The sequence below is a fragment of the Pinus tabuliformis genome, chromosome 9 (assembly GCF_031772625.1).
Source record: "Pinus tabuliformis cultivar Carrire ecotype Pingquan chromosome 9, CPIR1, whole genome shotgun sequence".
NCBI lineage: Eukaryota > Viridiplantae > Streptophyta > Pinopsida > Pinales > Pinaceae > Pinus > Pinus tabuliformis.
This window is the reverse complement of record NC_142307.1, coordinates 1355070733-1355087413: the sequence shown is the minus strand read 5'-3', so window position 1 is coordinate 1355087413 and position 16681 is coordinate 1355070733. Positions and strand designations below refer to the sequence as shown.

Genomic DNA, 16681 nt, shown 5'->3' with positions numbered 1-16681 from the left:
TGAACAATGATTTGTAATTTTGATGTCTATTTTGCTACTACTACTACCACTACTACTAAGGTTGCAGAGGAGTTTTAGGAGTCCTCAAACTCTGAGCCTGATTATTTATGTCGCTCATGTTGATGATTCCTTGTCTAGTAGCGGTGATGAGTTTGATCATGATGAGGAGTGATCATGTTGATCACTGACATGTAGACTTGTAGTAGGCCAGTGGCACCATAGCTTGTAGCATTGTTTTTGATCTCGAAAGGCCATTTAGAGCCTCAATGATTATGTATTTTGTTGCTGATATGTATTGCACTCAGTGTCAATTTGATATATTCACCTTTACATGGTATATAGATGAGCAAACTTTGCATATTTTGCCTCTATTGGTTTGGAATCATGGTTTTAAATCTTAAAAATAGTTATTTTCATTAAAAACTAATTATTTCATGTATTTTTTAAAGACCAGTTCATTGAGATCTGACCAGTCCTGGTTTGACCGGTTCCGGTTTGAAACCCAGTTTGATAGTTGGACCGGTCCAGTCACTGGCTCCGGTTTTGAATACTATGATTGAACACTTAATGTTAATTATTCTTTAGTGATTTTCTTTTGTGACCATTATGATGCTGATTCTGGGTATTGTTTGTGCTGTTTTTTAAATTCATTCTTCATTCTTCTTTAATTCTTGCATATAAGTTTTTATCCGTCTATACTGTGTATGCTTAGTTGATATAATGATAAGTTATTAATTTTCTGAAGATTGCAGTTCACTAGGCAAACGAAGAGTTTATCTGGAACAATCTCAGAAGTTGAGGCTGGGCTCATGGCTTCTGGAGCTCAAACTGATGAGTGGAATGATGCTGAAGTTAACAACTTTTCATTCCCTTTTGCAACAGACCATTGTTACAGTGGAAAGTTCTTCAACAGGTAATATGGTTTCACTACCTACATTTTCAGCTTTTAGTTTCCTGGAAACTCCACTCTTCCAATACCTGTAAAACAGCTTTATCCATTGCAGCTGTATTTGGACACCATTAAGATTGTCAATGGAAGCGATTGGCACTTGCAGACTTATAGTGTAGGAAGTCTACACTCCTGTAACACACCGTGCCTCAGATAATTCTTGAAAATATATAAGATACTGAGATCTATGTATTATGTTAATCTTTCTTCCCATCTTTCTGGATAAGATATCCATTTTTATAGTGATCTTCTCCCTAGGGATTACCAAAGAAAGAAACTTAAACTGTATTTTCTTAGTGTGCAATTAGGTGACTTTCTGAACGAGCTTTCTTCAATTTCCTTCAATATGCCTTCATTTGGAAATAATGCAGATTTTGAACTAAATAGTGCATACAATTAGAAATTTCTGGGTAGTTGATATGGTGGTCAAATTTCCAGAAATTCTGAAGCTTCCAAAACTATCATACTAATTGGGTCACTTTCTGAACTAACTTTTGTCAGTTTGTAATTGTGTCACTTTCTGAATAATCATTCTTCAATTTCCTTCAATAGGCCTTTATTTGCAAGCAATACAGATTTTGAACTAGGTAGTCACTTTCTGAACCAACTTTTGTCAGTTTGTAATTGCGTCACTTTCTGAATAGTCATTTTCCAATCTCCTTCAATAGGCCTTTATTTGGAAACAAAACAGATTTTGAACTAGGTAGGGAACTAAATAAGAAATTTCTAGATAGTTGATATGGTGGTCAAATCTCCAGAGTAACTGAAGCTTCTAAACATATTGTAGTGCTATTGAATTGCATGCCATTTCCTAGGGATCTCAACAAGGATCATTCATTATTGTCCGGTATATGGCCTGGCCCAGCTTGACTGTAACAAGTGTGTGTCCATCTGCTTTTTCCTTTTAGTGCTTTCTTTTGTTGCTGTTTGTTTCATTTTTACTGCTGCATTCTGTCATGCTTTTGTTAAACTGTTCTATAGCTTTGGCTGCATGAGTCTTCTATACTGATCGTTTATGTTTTAGTATTTATTTCTGATTTCAAGGCTCATAGACTTGTGTGTGACAATATGCTTATCAGACTATCTCTGCTAAACCATGTTCATGAAAAAAACTCATTCTAGGGTATCATAACAGACAGTTGCAGCACTAATTATCCTTGGAAGGTCGATAATTCCTACCCTAATGATGAAGAGATTAATGAAAAAACAACTTTTTCTATCAATCAGATTATAATTAAAAAAATATGACGAAAGGAAAACTGTATAAACTAATATGATATATGTAGTCTATTTTTTAATAAAAAATTAAAAAGCACCCAAACCAAGGCCTTGCAAACGTAATTAAGGACTTGAAAGTGAGCTGGCCACTCAAACCAACCAGTATAGAATTCTTGTCAAAACATGCACTGTTAGAAAATCAGAAAGGCAGAATTTTTTTTCTTATATATATAATTACTTGTGATTCTTTTATCTTTATGTTCTTTTATCTTTTAGTTCATCAAACAATTACCAAAACAATAGCACAAGGACAACAAATGTAGGTGGACAGCCAGGGAAAAACCCCTATCTAGGGGAATACCTAGTCAACAATTTTTCCTTCAATAGTTTCTTGAGATAGTCCAAGACTCTTGACCTAGACAAAGACTTCTTCCACACCAAGTCAGCCCTCAATCCTTCTTGCAGATGATAAACCTTCAAAAGCAACTTCGACCTAGCAGCATCAACTCGTAGTAGCAACTTCGACCCAGTAGTAGTTGCAGTAGTAGATTTGACTAGACAAAGAAGCCTTCGATCTCCCATGATACTCCTTAGAAGTGAGAGAGAGATGGCCCAAAATTTCAATCTTTGTGTCTTCTATCTTCCTCCAAAAGTTTGCACTCCTTTTCAGCCTCCTTCCAACTCTTTTCCATCTTTGCACTTCCCAACTTCCAGCTTCAGGATATTGAACTATGTGAGAGAGAATGAATTGCTCCGAATGAATTCGAACTTCCTTTGTATATATAGCCTTCCAGTGAGGTCAAATTACCCTTCTTGAGGCCGACTTGGTGTGGAGGAGACTAAATTCATTTTTGACTCAAAAATAATTATTTTTACATGATTCGAAAGCCCAAGAAGGGTCTCTTTTAATGGACAATGACTCTAATGACTCAGAATAAATCCTAGAAGTCCTCAATGGGGACTTTGACCTAAAACAAGATGACCCAAGCATGAAACCCATGCTTTAATAAGTCATAATAATAATAATAATAATATTTTCTTCATTCTTTTGATAACTACATTTCAAATACATTTATGAAGACCGAACCTAGTTACATATTTCAACACTCCCTCTTAACTAGGGAGGTATTCATAAGTACAAGTACAAGGAAGATCTCAGAACACATGAACCATGAAGAATTTAGGCACTGCAATGCCATGGACTAGATTCCTGACTAGGGCAATCTATCCAAGGTCCTCTAACAGTTTAGGCACCGCAATGCCATGGACTAGATTCTTGACCAGGGAAATTTATCCAGGGGGGACTAAGATGGACTAAAACTTTTAGCCTCTCTAGGTATCATCAGGTTTACTTGATAACCATCAACCCAGGGATCTAGGTGCGTATTCGAGGTCAAAACTCCATGACCAGCGCCACCCTCCCTACTTTGGGAACTAGACATCAACACAAAGTGTCGACCAGATGTCCTCCCAGGAAATGTATCTTACACACAAAGCCTCAACGCTCCTGATTATTCCAATCGGTAACAAATCCTCCTTGATCAAATAGATCGATAACAAATCTCTCTCGTATAACCTGCATGCTATCAAACCTCAGAGAGATTTACCTGTAAAAACACAACCCCAATTAGTAACAAACTTTTAAGTGTACATAAACACAAACCTCCGGGGTCTTCCAGACAACTGGATGTTGCTTCTCATTTTATCACAATAGGACTTTCAAATGAATCTTGACAGAATATTCCTTAATCATACATTTTCTTTTTCCGACTTCATATGCAACAACATATTCTACATAGATTTGGCTTTTCTCATTTCAGCAGCCCTTAAAAATACATTCTCCAATTTTCTTCTTTCAAGGTGTTCAACATGACTATTATATGCCCTCCCTCTCAACTTAGGGAGATACCTTTCATCCAAGCTCCCTCTCAACTTAGGGAGATGTCTTTTATCCAAGCTCCCTCTTAACTTAGGGAGTTCCACTTCTTTTCTACGGCATTGGAGAATCCTTCATGGCGTCCATCCTTCTTATCAAAGTTATCATGACCATCATCATTCACATAACTTTCTTCACCATGCTTATCATATCACCTTTACTTTACAGACATCTTCACCATCTTGAAGATTATATACCTACACAACTTAGATAGCAAGTACATCCAAATCTATAGAAGTATGAAGTTAACTTATTTCAGAATCATACAATAATGGAAGCATTCAACTTTAGACATTAAATACCCAAAATTAGTTACAAACAAAAGACACATACACTTCAACTTCTTGCTAGGGTTTTTGTCATAAACCCCAAACTATATCATCAAGACTTTGAGTATTTCATAACAACCTTCATTATATCTAGGGTTTCAATGTTTCTTCTAGAGGTATGACATACCCTACTACAAACCCTAGAAGCAATTTAAACAAATATAAATCTACAATGCATCTAACAACTTTAGAATTCATATGTTAGACTTCCTACTAGGATTTTATGCAAAACCCTAGATTTCATACATGAGCTTTAACAATCAAAACCAATCACAACTTAATTCAAGGTAACAACATGACTAACTTCCACTAGGGTTTGTTGTAAACCCTAGATTTTATCAATTCTCAACAACCACAATACAATTTTAGATTTTATCAACTTTTTATAAATCCTAGATTATCACACTGTCATCATATATCAGAGATTTTAACTTCTACTAAGGTTTAGTTACAAACTCCTAGAATTCACAAAAACTATCATCCTAGAGAATCAATCTTTGACTAGGGCTTAGTTCCAAACCCTAGGACTCATGACCATTAACAATTAGGTCAACCCATACATCTAGGATTCCATCATCATGCACAAGCATATCATAACATGTGTTAGTCAAACCCAAAGATACAAATATCAATAAAAGTTAGACATATAACAAACTTGGTTAGACATACACACATATGCCAAGGATTTCATTTCTAGGACATTATAGGGTCTTGCTTATACACCCTACCAAACCCTAACGATCTAAGGTTTAATTACAAAAAATAGCAAACCCTAAATTATCAATACTTCAAAGGTTTAGGATTACAAACATTAACATTCAACCCTAACAAGCTAGAGTTTACGTAACCATACCAAAACCCAAACATGACATCATCAAAGCATTAGACATTTTCTTTTGACTTCAACAATAACCCTAAGTAGGCTAGGGTTTACACATTATCATTGACATACCCTTAAGTCAAGGTTTTCAGAAAGAAGCTTTCTAGGTTTCCACAAGAGTAATCAAAGATATAAGGAGGGTAGATTTATGATTTATCTAATGATGAATCACCCAATCAAGAATCTTTAAGATTCAAGAAAGCTAGACACAATGATGTTAGTAATAGTTTATCAAGAATGAATATGAAGAGAGCAAAAACTTGTAGTTCAAAACATACCTCTTGTTTCTTAACAAACCTTGTAATTCCAATGCTTTGTCTTGTGAGGCCTTCTTCCTTGAGTCTTCAATAAGTTTTTCCTAAACAAGGAAAATATGAGTAGAAATTTGATTAGTATTTAATGCAAACAAAACTAGATAGGTAAGGAAGACTAAAAATGAAAAAGGTAATAAGATACTTATCTTTGGAGGTTGGTGAGGGATCCCTCCAAGCTTGAGGGATACCTATAACCTTAAGAACAAATAAAAAAATGTTTTTCCAAAATATGTTAAACCTACAAATACTAAAAATCAAAAATAAAATAACTAAAGCTTAGATCAAAGGACTTAGTAGTGTAAGTCCCTTATATCCAGTTCTTCGGGCTTATTCTTCTTTGGAGATCCTTCTTCAACAACATTGGCTTGGTCTCTACTTCTTTTCTTGTTCTTCGGATTGTCAAGACAGTCACTTCTATAGTGACCCATTTTGTGACATTGGTAGCATTCTATCTTGGACATATCGACCTTCCTTCTTGGCCCTCTTGACTTCTTGGGGTTTCCTTTCTTGTGAGAAGCGGAGTATGCATTTGAAACCTTTTCTTCTTCATTGTTGGATACTAATGAGATTCTCATTTCTTCTTGGGTGCAAGCATTCCATAATTGCTCGAAGGTAGGAGCTTCTTTCCAGCTGTTGAGACCTGAAGCAAAAGAACTCCAAGTAGGTGGCAATCCCAATAATGTAGTGATTACTAGTTCCTTTTCTGGTACAATTTCATGTATGGCTTGAAGTTCATCTCTAATTTTAGATATCCTTACAAAGAAGGAAGCCACAATATTATCCTTTGTCATTTTTGTAGTCCTTAACTCATTCTTCAAACTTGCTACTTGACCAATGTTCTTGATAGTGAACAATTTTGATAAAGCTTCATACATTTCTTGAGCATGGTCTATATTGGAAATGTATGGGACAAGATTGTCCTTTATGCTTTCTACCATTAATGTCATAGCCAATATTTCTGACTCTCTATATTTTACTTTTTCTGCATCATTGGATTATTTGGTAGGTTTCTTCACCTTTCCTTTGACCAAATCCAAGACCCTGTTCTTTTCAAGAATGAGGTCAATTCTCTTCTTCCATGACCTGTAGTTTGATGCTCCTTCCAATTTGTTCTCACTCTTTATTGTGTTAGACATTGTCCTTGAAGATAGTGAGCTTCTTCTCTTATAAGAGCTCCTTATATGATCCCTTGATCAATCCTTTAGACTCCCTTCAATAGATACACAAAACTACCTTTTTCCTCCTTCACCTTAGCTCTGAAACCATGTTAGAAAATTAGAGGGGCAGAAAATATTTTCTTATATAGATAATTATTTGTGATTCTTTTATCTTTTAGTTCATCAAAAAATTACCAAAACAATAGCACAAGGACAATAGATGTAGGCGGACAGCTAGGGCAAAACCCCTATCTAGGGGAAAACCTAGTCAACAATTCTTCCTTCAATAGTTTCTTGAGATAGTCCAAGACTCTTGATCTAGACAAAGACTTCCTCCACACCAAGTTAGCTCTCAATCCTTCTTGCAGATGATAATCCTTTAAAAGCAACTTTGACCTAGCAACCTCAACTTGTGGTAGCAGCTTCGACCCAGTAGTAGTAGCAACGGTAGCTTCGACTAGACAAAGAAACCTTTGATCTCCCTTGATACTCCTCAAAAGTGAGAGAGAGATGGCCCAAAATTTCGATCTTGGTGTCTTCTATCTTCCTCCAAAAACTTGCACTCCTTTCCAGCCTCTTTCTAGCTCTTTTCCAACTTCGCACTTCCCAACTTCCAGCTTCAGGATATCGGAATATGTGAGAGAGAATTAATTTCTCCAAATGAATTCGAACTGCTTTGTATATATAGCTTTCTAGTGAGGTCGAATTACTGTTCTTGAGGCCGACTTGGTGTAGAGGAGACTAAAATCATTTTTGACTCGAAAAAAATATTTTTACATGATTCGAAAGCCCAAGAATGGTCTCTTTTAATGGACAAAGACTCTAATGACTCGGAATAAATCCTATAATTCCTCAATGGGGACTTTGACCTAAAACAAGATGACCCAAGCATGAAACCCATGCTTTAATAAGTCATAATAATAAAAATAAAAATATTTTCTTCATTCTTTTGATAAGTACATTTCAAATACATTTATGAAGACCGAACCTGGTTACATATTTCAACACTCACTACATAACAACCCTACAAGCATTGACCTTTATTTAATTTCATCACTTTTAATCTACATGAGCATAGAGAACAAAAATTTAAAATAACAATGAGTGAGTTTGTTCTGTTGCCTATGGAGTAGCTTAGTTTGGTTTTTTCCAAAATTGTTCTGTGAACTAAACAATGAGATATAAGTCCCAACTGATCCTTATGCCAATGGGGGAATCCTCAATGGAGTGGTGTCTCCTATTAACATGATGGTGATTGGTTGTGGGGTGAGTATTCTTGCTTGCTTATCTATGGGATATGTTTTGTGAGTGTGTGTATGTGTGTGAAACAACAGTTGGATATGCGTATCTTGTGGTGTATTGGAATGACTTCAACAACTATAAAAAAATCCTCTCCTCTCTGACCTTGGAAATAAGTTAGTCTAGCATGTCAATTTTTTTTTTTTGTGGATTGAAGTCTAAACCAATTTTATGCAACAATGAAACATTTACAAAATGATGATACAGATTTCAGATTTACTTATTGCTCTATAAGAACATTCGTAGCCTTTCTTCTGTTTTCTGTTCTATATATAAACACTTCATGGTATACTTGACATCTTTTTCATAAACATAATTTGCTAGATTAATAACCGAATAGATGATGTTTATTTTTAAAAAGTTTCATATATTTTGAAAAGAAGAAAATATAACCAAAGTGTATGCTTCTCAGATTTTTCAACATATCACTTTCTAGCTAGTAGCTAGAGAGGATATGTTGTGTTCAGATTGTAATCCATTGACTCTGATCTTCAAAAAAAACAAAAACCAAAAAAAAAAAAATCCTTAAAAGCAATCCTTTTATTTTGAAAGACAAATTCATACATCCTTTGACGTATCCAAAGGAAATAATAACTAAAGCAAGATCATTGCATGTTAACAAACTGATACATCAACTTGATTAATTATATGATTTTAGTTAGGCAGGAAACTCCAGTGTTTCCACTTTTCGGCCTAAAGAATAATATAAGCTGCATCCAAAGCTTTTACTTCAGGATCCAACTTTCCTTTCGAGAAGAAGGGTTAGCTATTACTCCTGGCCTTCATTGTATTCATTGAACAGTATGGGGTCTGGTGTTTAATGATATGAAATGTTGTTTGATGCCTATTCATAAAGAGTTCTGAATAGCTAGTGATACTTCTTTTGATTGGGTCAATGATATTTATGAATGAGGTTGTTGACAGCTATACTTCAAGCCAAAATCCTGAGACTTCTGAAGCAACCGTAAAGGAAGAAATGGCGTTTCAGTATTCATCAGGTGCTGCAATTGGAGCCATTGTGCAGATCCTCAACAACGCACCACCTCTTCAACAATCTACAACGCTAGTCAATTCAGATGGCTTTTCCAAGTCACCAGAGTTACGATCGCAAAAAATTACAGATGGAAATATCTGCTCTTGTCCTAAAAAACTGGAGTACTCTGGACTGCTGAAGAAAAAACAATCTTTTTTGACACCAGATTGTCAGCAAGAGGGGACAACAAGTTCTTATTCTAAAAAAACTGCAGGTGAAGCTTTAAAAGAGTTAGACAGGTACAAAGATGTGAAGAACTGGATATTAAATGAAGGCAAGAATAACAGAGGACAAGCTTGACCAACTACTTTCTCATGTATCCTCTAATTAGCTTGGTCTAAAAAAAGGCTTTGCTGAATGCATGGAATCTCAATCATGAATTTGACCCATGTTCTTTCTTACTGGAGACTACTTACTGTAATATGGCGGCAACTCTTTTGTACGTTTTAGATAATTTATACTGAAAAAGGAAACCAATGTATAGTTTTATGAATAATCTGCTATTCTATTTTTACAGAAGGAGGTCTAGACGCTAAACTTTAAATTTAAGAAACAAATTATACAATGCAAGAGTTTCATTTGATAGAATGACTGTTGTTGGGAACTCCATTGTCACCCAAACTGTAGCTGTTAACTCGTACCAGTTTCTGGAGTATCTTCAGCTGTATACACATATACATTTTAATATACTCTCTCGTAATAAAAAAGGTTTGAAACTTACCCAAGTTGAAAGTTACATATTTCTCCAATACAGATCTCTGCTAATATGTTTTTTCAAAACTGTGGTTTTAACTTCATGTCACTTTATCAGAAGATTTCAACAAAAAGATAGATTCAAAATTTCATAGTTTCAAGAGTTTCCTTCTGGACTGTCAAATTATACACTAAACCAAAGTTTAGTACTTTTGTCATACCTCATAGATACTCACTAACTGTTCTTCTTCTTAGAGGATATCATTAACAGTTGAGGGTCATCAACTTTATGGCTTCCATAGCTATGCTGAGGCGAAGAATTTGAACTCAGGGCATTGTTGGTGTTGTCACCAAGAGGTATGCGGACCAATTAACATAAAACTATTCCATATGGTCGATCCTTGTTTTTTGTAATTTGGGAGTCTATGCAGGGCCAATCGGATCCAAGCAAATTGACCATCTAGTCACCACTGTTGGAACTAACATCAACCGGTGCTCGAGCAGCACACTGATTCTTGCCAAAATTTGAGTGTTTCCTAACTGTTCATTCCACATTATCAATTCTTAAATTGGGAATAGCCATCACCTCTATAGCCTCCTCATTCTATACTTTATTTCTCCCACCAGACAAAGACATAGTGCTTCATCCATCGTGGCTCAGTTTCCCAACTGACCCTTTCTGACATTGCTTTTTCAATCTGGATAAGGTCAAGCATTTGGGGCCATAATCCTTGATCACATGACAGGTGCTCTTGTATCTAGCCATGTTGGTGGCAGCATCTTTAGTCCTAACGGACATTGGCCTTTCCCAAAACTAACTTTTGTTAGTCCCATTCTCTGGTATTTTTGTTGGGGTCCTGAACAATACTGAGTAAGGCCTTTGAAAGGATCTATAGAATTTGATAGCTTGGTTGGGCCAGTGGTAAGGGGCTCTCGAGGAGTGCCACAATAATGCAAGGAGGTGCCTTGGGATATGATGGCATCTTGCTGCAACTCTAAATCTTGAAAAGTTCATCCCTTGCTTTAATTACTGTAAAGTCATTTCTTTTCATTGGGATTTTCAAGGAGTGTCCCATAGTTGCGAGAGCGTGGGTGCAGGAGCCTTGTGAGTGGCACTTTCCAAAAAATCTTGTCCCATGTGTGTTTTTTTATATACATTTTATATATTATAATGCATTTATATTAGAAAACATGTAGAATGCCAAATTAGTTACATAAGATATGAAAACATGCATATTTGTACTACTTGTAGATAAACACTACATTATTATGAAATTAGAAATGCCATCCATGCTATCTTAATGATTATATTGAAACTTTCAAAGAAGACATTCTAAATAAACGAGCAAGAACATTTAATTAACAAACATAAATGACAAGCAATGTTCCACCATCGCTGATATTGGGATCCTCATCATTAGTATCATCCTTCATCCTTTGCCTCTTGTCCAGCCCTTGCATCTCCTTCAATTCTCTAGGGGTTTCAATCAACATCACCCAATTTTGATGAGACTACCTATTCCAAACCTTAAAATATGGTAGAAAAACTTAGCATCCCTAATCAATGATTTTGGTTTGAGTGAAGGGTACATTTTTTGCTAAGGCCATGACAAAGGAGTTCAACACTCAACACCACCAACATCAGGGTACATTAAGGGTTTGGTGCTCTTCAAGAAATGCCAATCACATACCCTCATGTGATAGGATTCAATGAAAATGTTGCAATGCCACCCATCTTGAAATTCTGAAAACTGTTAAAGTCTATTGAATTTTGAATGAGATATGAAATTCTACTTTTTCCATATGAAGTTCGATGAGGTTGGAGCCACTCTCAAACATCCTGAGACAATTAATGGGAGTGTTAAAAATTTAAGTAAAAAGAAATGTCTGGGAAGTGTGATGAGAGTGACAGCAGTGTGGGAGCATGTACAAAAGCGTTGTGGTTCCAAATTTCCAAGAAGCAAACAAATCAAGGTTGGAGAGCGGTTCCATATTTTGGTAATGCTTTTTGAGGGGCGGTTCTATAGTGGTCCCGCTCAGAGTGCAATTCTAAGGTCTTAAGCAAGGGGGGAGGTGGTTTACGGTTCCTGCAACTATGGCTCAAACCATGGCCAATCCCTTTGGGTTCATCTCTGGCTCCTTTCATCTTGGATAGGATTAGAGGTCCTTGGATGGGTTTATATGAGGACTCATGGTTTTAGAGGAGCCTACTTTTTGTTGGGGTGATCATTGGTGTATGGCCAATCCAGCTCATGTCAAGGTGCAACTATGTCTTTCCACATGGTTATGTGTCCATAGAGTCTATATGTCGCCTTGGCATTGATGCAGTATCCCTCAGACAATTCTCATACATGGCAGTATCACATTGACAACTTTCACAGTTCTTGAAGTATCCCCTATACAATTTCCTTAGTCTTGGTGCAACATCCCTCAGGCAATTCTCATACATGGAAGTCTCACATTAAAAACTTTCATAGTTCTCATACATGGTAGTTCATGTTTCCTAATGTAAAGGGTCCCAAAAGTCAAAAGTTCAACTTGGTCTCAATATGTTCAGCTGGATGAAAGGGTTGCATGTTGCATAAAATTTTTCCACACAGTGAAGGCAACAAGTTAGAACTGGCCAAAGGTGGTCAAATAAATTATATAGGTTTCCAGGGGGAAAAATAGGGTTAGCAATGGGCATTTATGGACAGGCATTAAATCAAAAGTGACCTAGAGATGAAGAGGAACAAAACCCAAGTCTTGGAATCCTTGTGAAAATTCCTACACTGAAGGAACCCCTATTGCAACAAATCTGAATCTGCTTCTCCTACTTGATTTTTAACATACATTAACCAAGTTATTCTTTTGAATATTGAAGCAAATTACTTCTGCAGCCTACACTAATTAAATATTTGATCTCATGAAACAGAAAATAGAGCAAAGAACAAGATACAGAGGACACACTTATTTTTGGACACAATAGTCCCCAGAAAAACCCAATGCTGGAAAACCGGTGCAACAGCTCTAAGGGTTTATTATTATGCAGGAGAAATATCTGAATAAAAATCTAGGATGCTCATCTAGCAATCCTTTATAGAGAAAATACTGGTGGGAAATGTGAGTGAGTTTTACCTCACTTCACCCGACAGAATTCCGGTTGATCTGGCATAACACTGGCTAACCCTGGTTATTTCTGCGTAGGCCCTGCATAGGCCCTGCGTCACCTCTTCTGCCCTCTACATCAGTTATCCCAGCCGTTCTGGCAGTTTCGGCTGTTCGCGACAGTTTTGGCTTCTACGTGACAGGCAACTTTTCCCTCTACGCAGTCCTTTTTGGCTTTGCGTCAAGGCTGCGTGGGCCCAGACTAGCCCAACGTCAACTTTCCTAGCTATTGTGCTGCTTCTTTGCAAGCTCTCTCTGCCTCTCTATTAGTATTCTCCAGAAAGTCCTCTCGGATTCTCACTGCCCCTCTGCTACTGAATGATCACTTAGTTCGAATTTCTCAGCTTCCTAGCTCCAGAAATTGAACTCTTGATCAATTCGTTCTCTCTGTGTGTGTTTCCAAATGAACCCCAAGCCTCCATTTTATATTTTTCCTGTTGAGTCTTCAACAACTGAGATTAACTCTTTAATCAACGGCTAAGATTAAAAAATTACTTGATCCGCCTTCTAGATCATTCTCACCCATATTTTGATTAATACCCATTAATATTTTAATTTCCCTAAGTTTAGACTTAGGAACTCCATTAAAATTATTAATTATTTTAATAAAATACAATTCGGGTGGAATTTCACCAAACGGTTTTTGGGTTCTTTAGAACTCATGTGCCTTAGCCGCTCCACCAATTTTCAAGGCTAGAGCACTTTCAATGCTACCAAAAACTAACACCCCCTCTTAACGAGGAAACTGCGCTAGCAACAATGCCCACCTGCATTCTGCTCTGTTTCTGAAGCACTCTTTTTCTGCACTGCTACTACCACCAACACTGTGCTCCTACTGCAACTGTATTGCTACCCATGACACTGCCACTACCACTGCTGCATCTGTACTACAACTCCCTGTCAAACGCTGCATCTGCTATGTTGCTAGTACTGCCACTGCTAACATTGCATCCGCATTGCAACTCAGTTGCTGAGAGAAGGAACTGAAAAACATCCAAAATTAGTTGAACTTAAATGTGTTCAACATAATACAATGAATGTTGGAATCTAACTGCTGCTGACCCTCTGAATCTTCTGCGTTGCTGTTGATCTCTGCACTGCTGCCAACCTTGCTCTGCGCTGATCAGTCTCTGGTCCCAAGCTACTGCATCTGTCCTCCAAACAATCCATTGCATCATCTGACACTAAGTCCATCTCGCTACTGCTAAATCTTGGGCTCCCGTAGCAAGGAATTGATCCAAGAGGTGGACTCCTCAAGGATCTTGCCCACATGTAGTCCTCCCGACTACAGCTCAATATCGCCCCATCTCCCTCCTGGAGATGCGTGGGCACTCATGGCAAACTCATCCTCGTCAATCTTTGCTGAAGCAGCCTTAGGATCATGTTTCTCATCCTTATCCTTTTTCTTCAAAGGAAACTGGGATGCATAGTGGCCCATCTTGCCACAACTAAAACATTTCACCTTCGAAATGTCCTTCTTTCATGTCTGCTTTTGCTCTCCCTTCGATGCTAGAGCTGTGTTCTCCTCCTCCTCCTTCGTCTTTGTGCCACTCCCATTGCTGCCATTGAGGTTGACCTTTAATAGGTCCCTCGACTCCTCCTGTTAAAGAGCCGCCCACATCTCCTCCCATGAAGGTAGTTTTTCCTTGCCCAATATGCTTTGGACGAAAACTTGCCATTCTTCCGAGACTCCATTCAGGGCTATCCTCACCATCGTGGTTGGCTAAGGAGTGGACCCCACTGCAGCAAGCTAGTCTCTAGTGTCCTGAAGAAGTTGAAGATAGAGGTTCACCCCTTCTCCTTTTTGCATCAAAGTCCGCTGCAACTTCTGCTCTAAATACATCTTCCGCTATTCGGAAGAGCCTTCATATAGTGACGACAAGGCTTTCGACATCTCTCGGGCTGTATCCTTGCCCTGCAAATGTAAGACACATGATCTCGAACTCCATCGAGAATGAGCCTCTTTGCCTTCCCCTGCTCGGCCTTGTACTTCTTCTTTTGATCGTTGTTAGCAGGAACAACTACAACAATTTTGACATAGGCCTCGAGATCATATTCCTCCAGAACATCGAAGATTCTGGTCCTCCATATGACATAATTGGAGGTTCCATCCAACCGGTCCTGATCTCTGAGTCCATGTGATGCCATCTCACCCTATTGTCGAACTGACTCCTTTAGTCACTGTTTAGCACTGCTCAGCTGCTCAGCAAGTGAGAAATTTGAACTTCCTAGCGGAAAGTTCTTTGAGGAGAAAATTCCCCTTCTACGTGTCTTCGTTCTTTTCCAGCGGATTTCTGCCCTGGCATAAACTGCGTTTAGGCTCTGCGTCACTCCCTCTGCCTTGCAAACTCATGAACTAGAAATCGTACCTCTTTGTCGTCTCACTCAGAGAGAGAGATTTCTTTGGATCTACTTCCCGACAAGGACTGCGCAAACCCTTCAAGAGGATTCAAATTGTTTCCAAGTGCAGCTTTCGGCCTCACTGCTCAACACTGGATCTACTCTTCCTGTTTCAAAATCAACGCTCTGATACCATGTGAAAATTTCTACACTGAAGGAACCCCTACTGTAGCAAATCTGAATCTACTTCTCCTACTTGATTTTTAACATACATTAACCAAATTATTCTTCTGAATACTAAAGCAAATTACTTTTGCAGCCTACACTAATTAAATATTTGATCTCATGAAACAAAAAACAGAGCAAAAAACAAGATACATAGGACACTTATTTTTAGACACAACAGTCCCCGGAAAAACCCAATGCGGGAAAACTGATGCAACAGCTTTGAGGGTTTATTATTATGCAGGAGAAATATCTGAATACAAATCTAGGATGCTCATCTAGCAATCCTTTATAGAGAAAATACTGGCGGAAAATCTGAGTGAGTTTTACCTCACTTCACCAGGCATAATTTTCGCTGATCCGACACAAGACTGGCTAACCCTGACTATTTCTACACTGGCCTTGCGTCATCCCTGTGTCACCTCTTCTGCCCTCCACGTCAACTATCCCAGTTGTTCTGGCAGTTCTGGTTGTTCCCGACAGTTTCGACTTTTGCGTGATAGGCAGCTTTTCCCTCTACGCAGTCCTTTCTGGCTCTGCGTCAAGGCCAATGTTGCACGAAGCGGGAGCGAAGCGGAAGCGGAAGCGGAAGCGCGGAAGCGTCATTTTCCAAAAATCTAGGAAGCGAAGCGTCCGCGGAAGCGTCTGCTCTGCTATATATATATATATTTTTATATTTTTTTGCATTTATACTCAAAACAAACATCCCAAATACCAAATTAATTGTAGAAGACATGAAAACATGCATATTTTTGCATAAATCAAGATAGATATGGCATCCATGATTCCATTGTAGTTACTAGTATGTACAACAATCATCTATATTCTAGCTATTACAAACATACATCAAATTTTTAAGCATATTATAAAACATAAAACATTTAAGCATTTTATAAAACATAAAACATAGAGCATATTATGATTTATCTAGCAAGTGAGCAACTGTCAACATTTGTCATGTCCAAAATTCAAATAATAATGTTTACAAAATATGTCACTTGGTCACCGCCAAGCCAAAAAGGTCCAAAATTCAAATTCACAAGTCTACAAGTCTAATGAGTAATCTATGACAAAAAGTAGTAGATTGTGAATATATCTACTAATCTCTCCTCCTTCCACCACGAATAGAACGTGGTGGCGGGCCTCCACGTGGTGGCAATG

General features: G+C 37.7%; 1 protein-coding gene across 2 annotated transcripts in view; it reads left to right on the top strand.

The window, feature by feature from the left end:
* LOC149153535 (autophagy-related protein 13b-like) overlaps window positions 1-9835 on the top strand; it is an 84725-nt gene extending 74890 nt beyond the window's left edge. For both annotated transcript variants that reach the window (XM_089441238.1, XM_089441239.1), the window contains 2 exons: window positions 753-913; window positions 9007-9835. In XM_089441238.1, coding sequence (XP_089297364.1) covers window positions 753-913; window positions 9007-9415 — 570 coding nt within the window. In that variant the 3' untranslated portion in view covers window positions 9416-9835. The remainder of the gene's footprint in view (window positions 1-752; window positions 914-9006) is intronic.
* Window positions 9836-16681: the final 6846 nt, after the last annotated feature.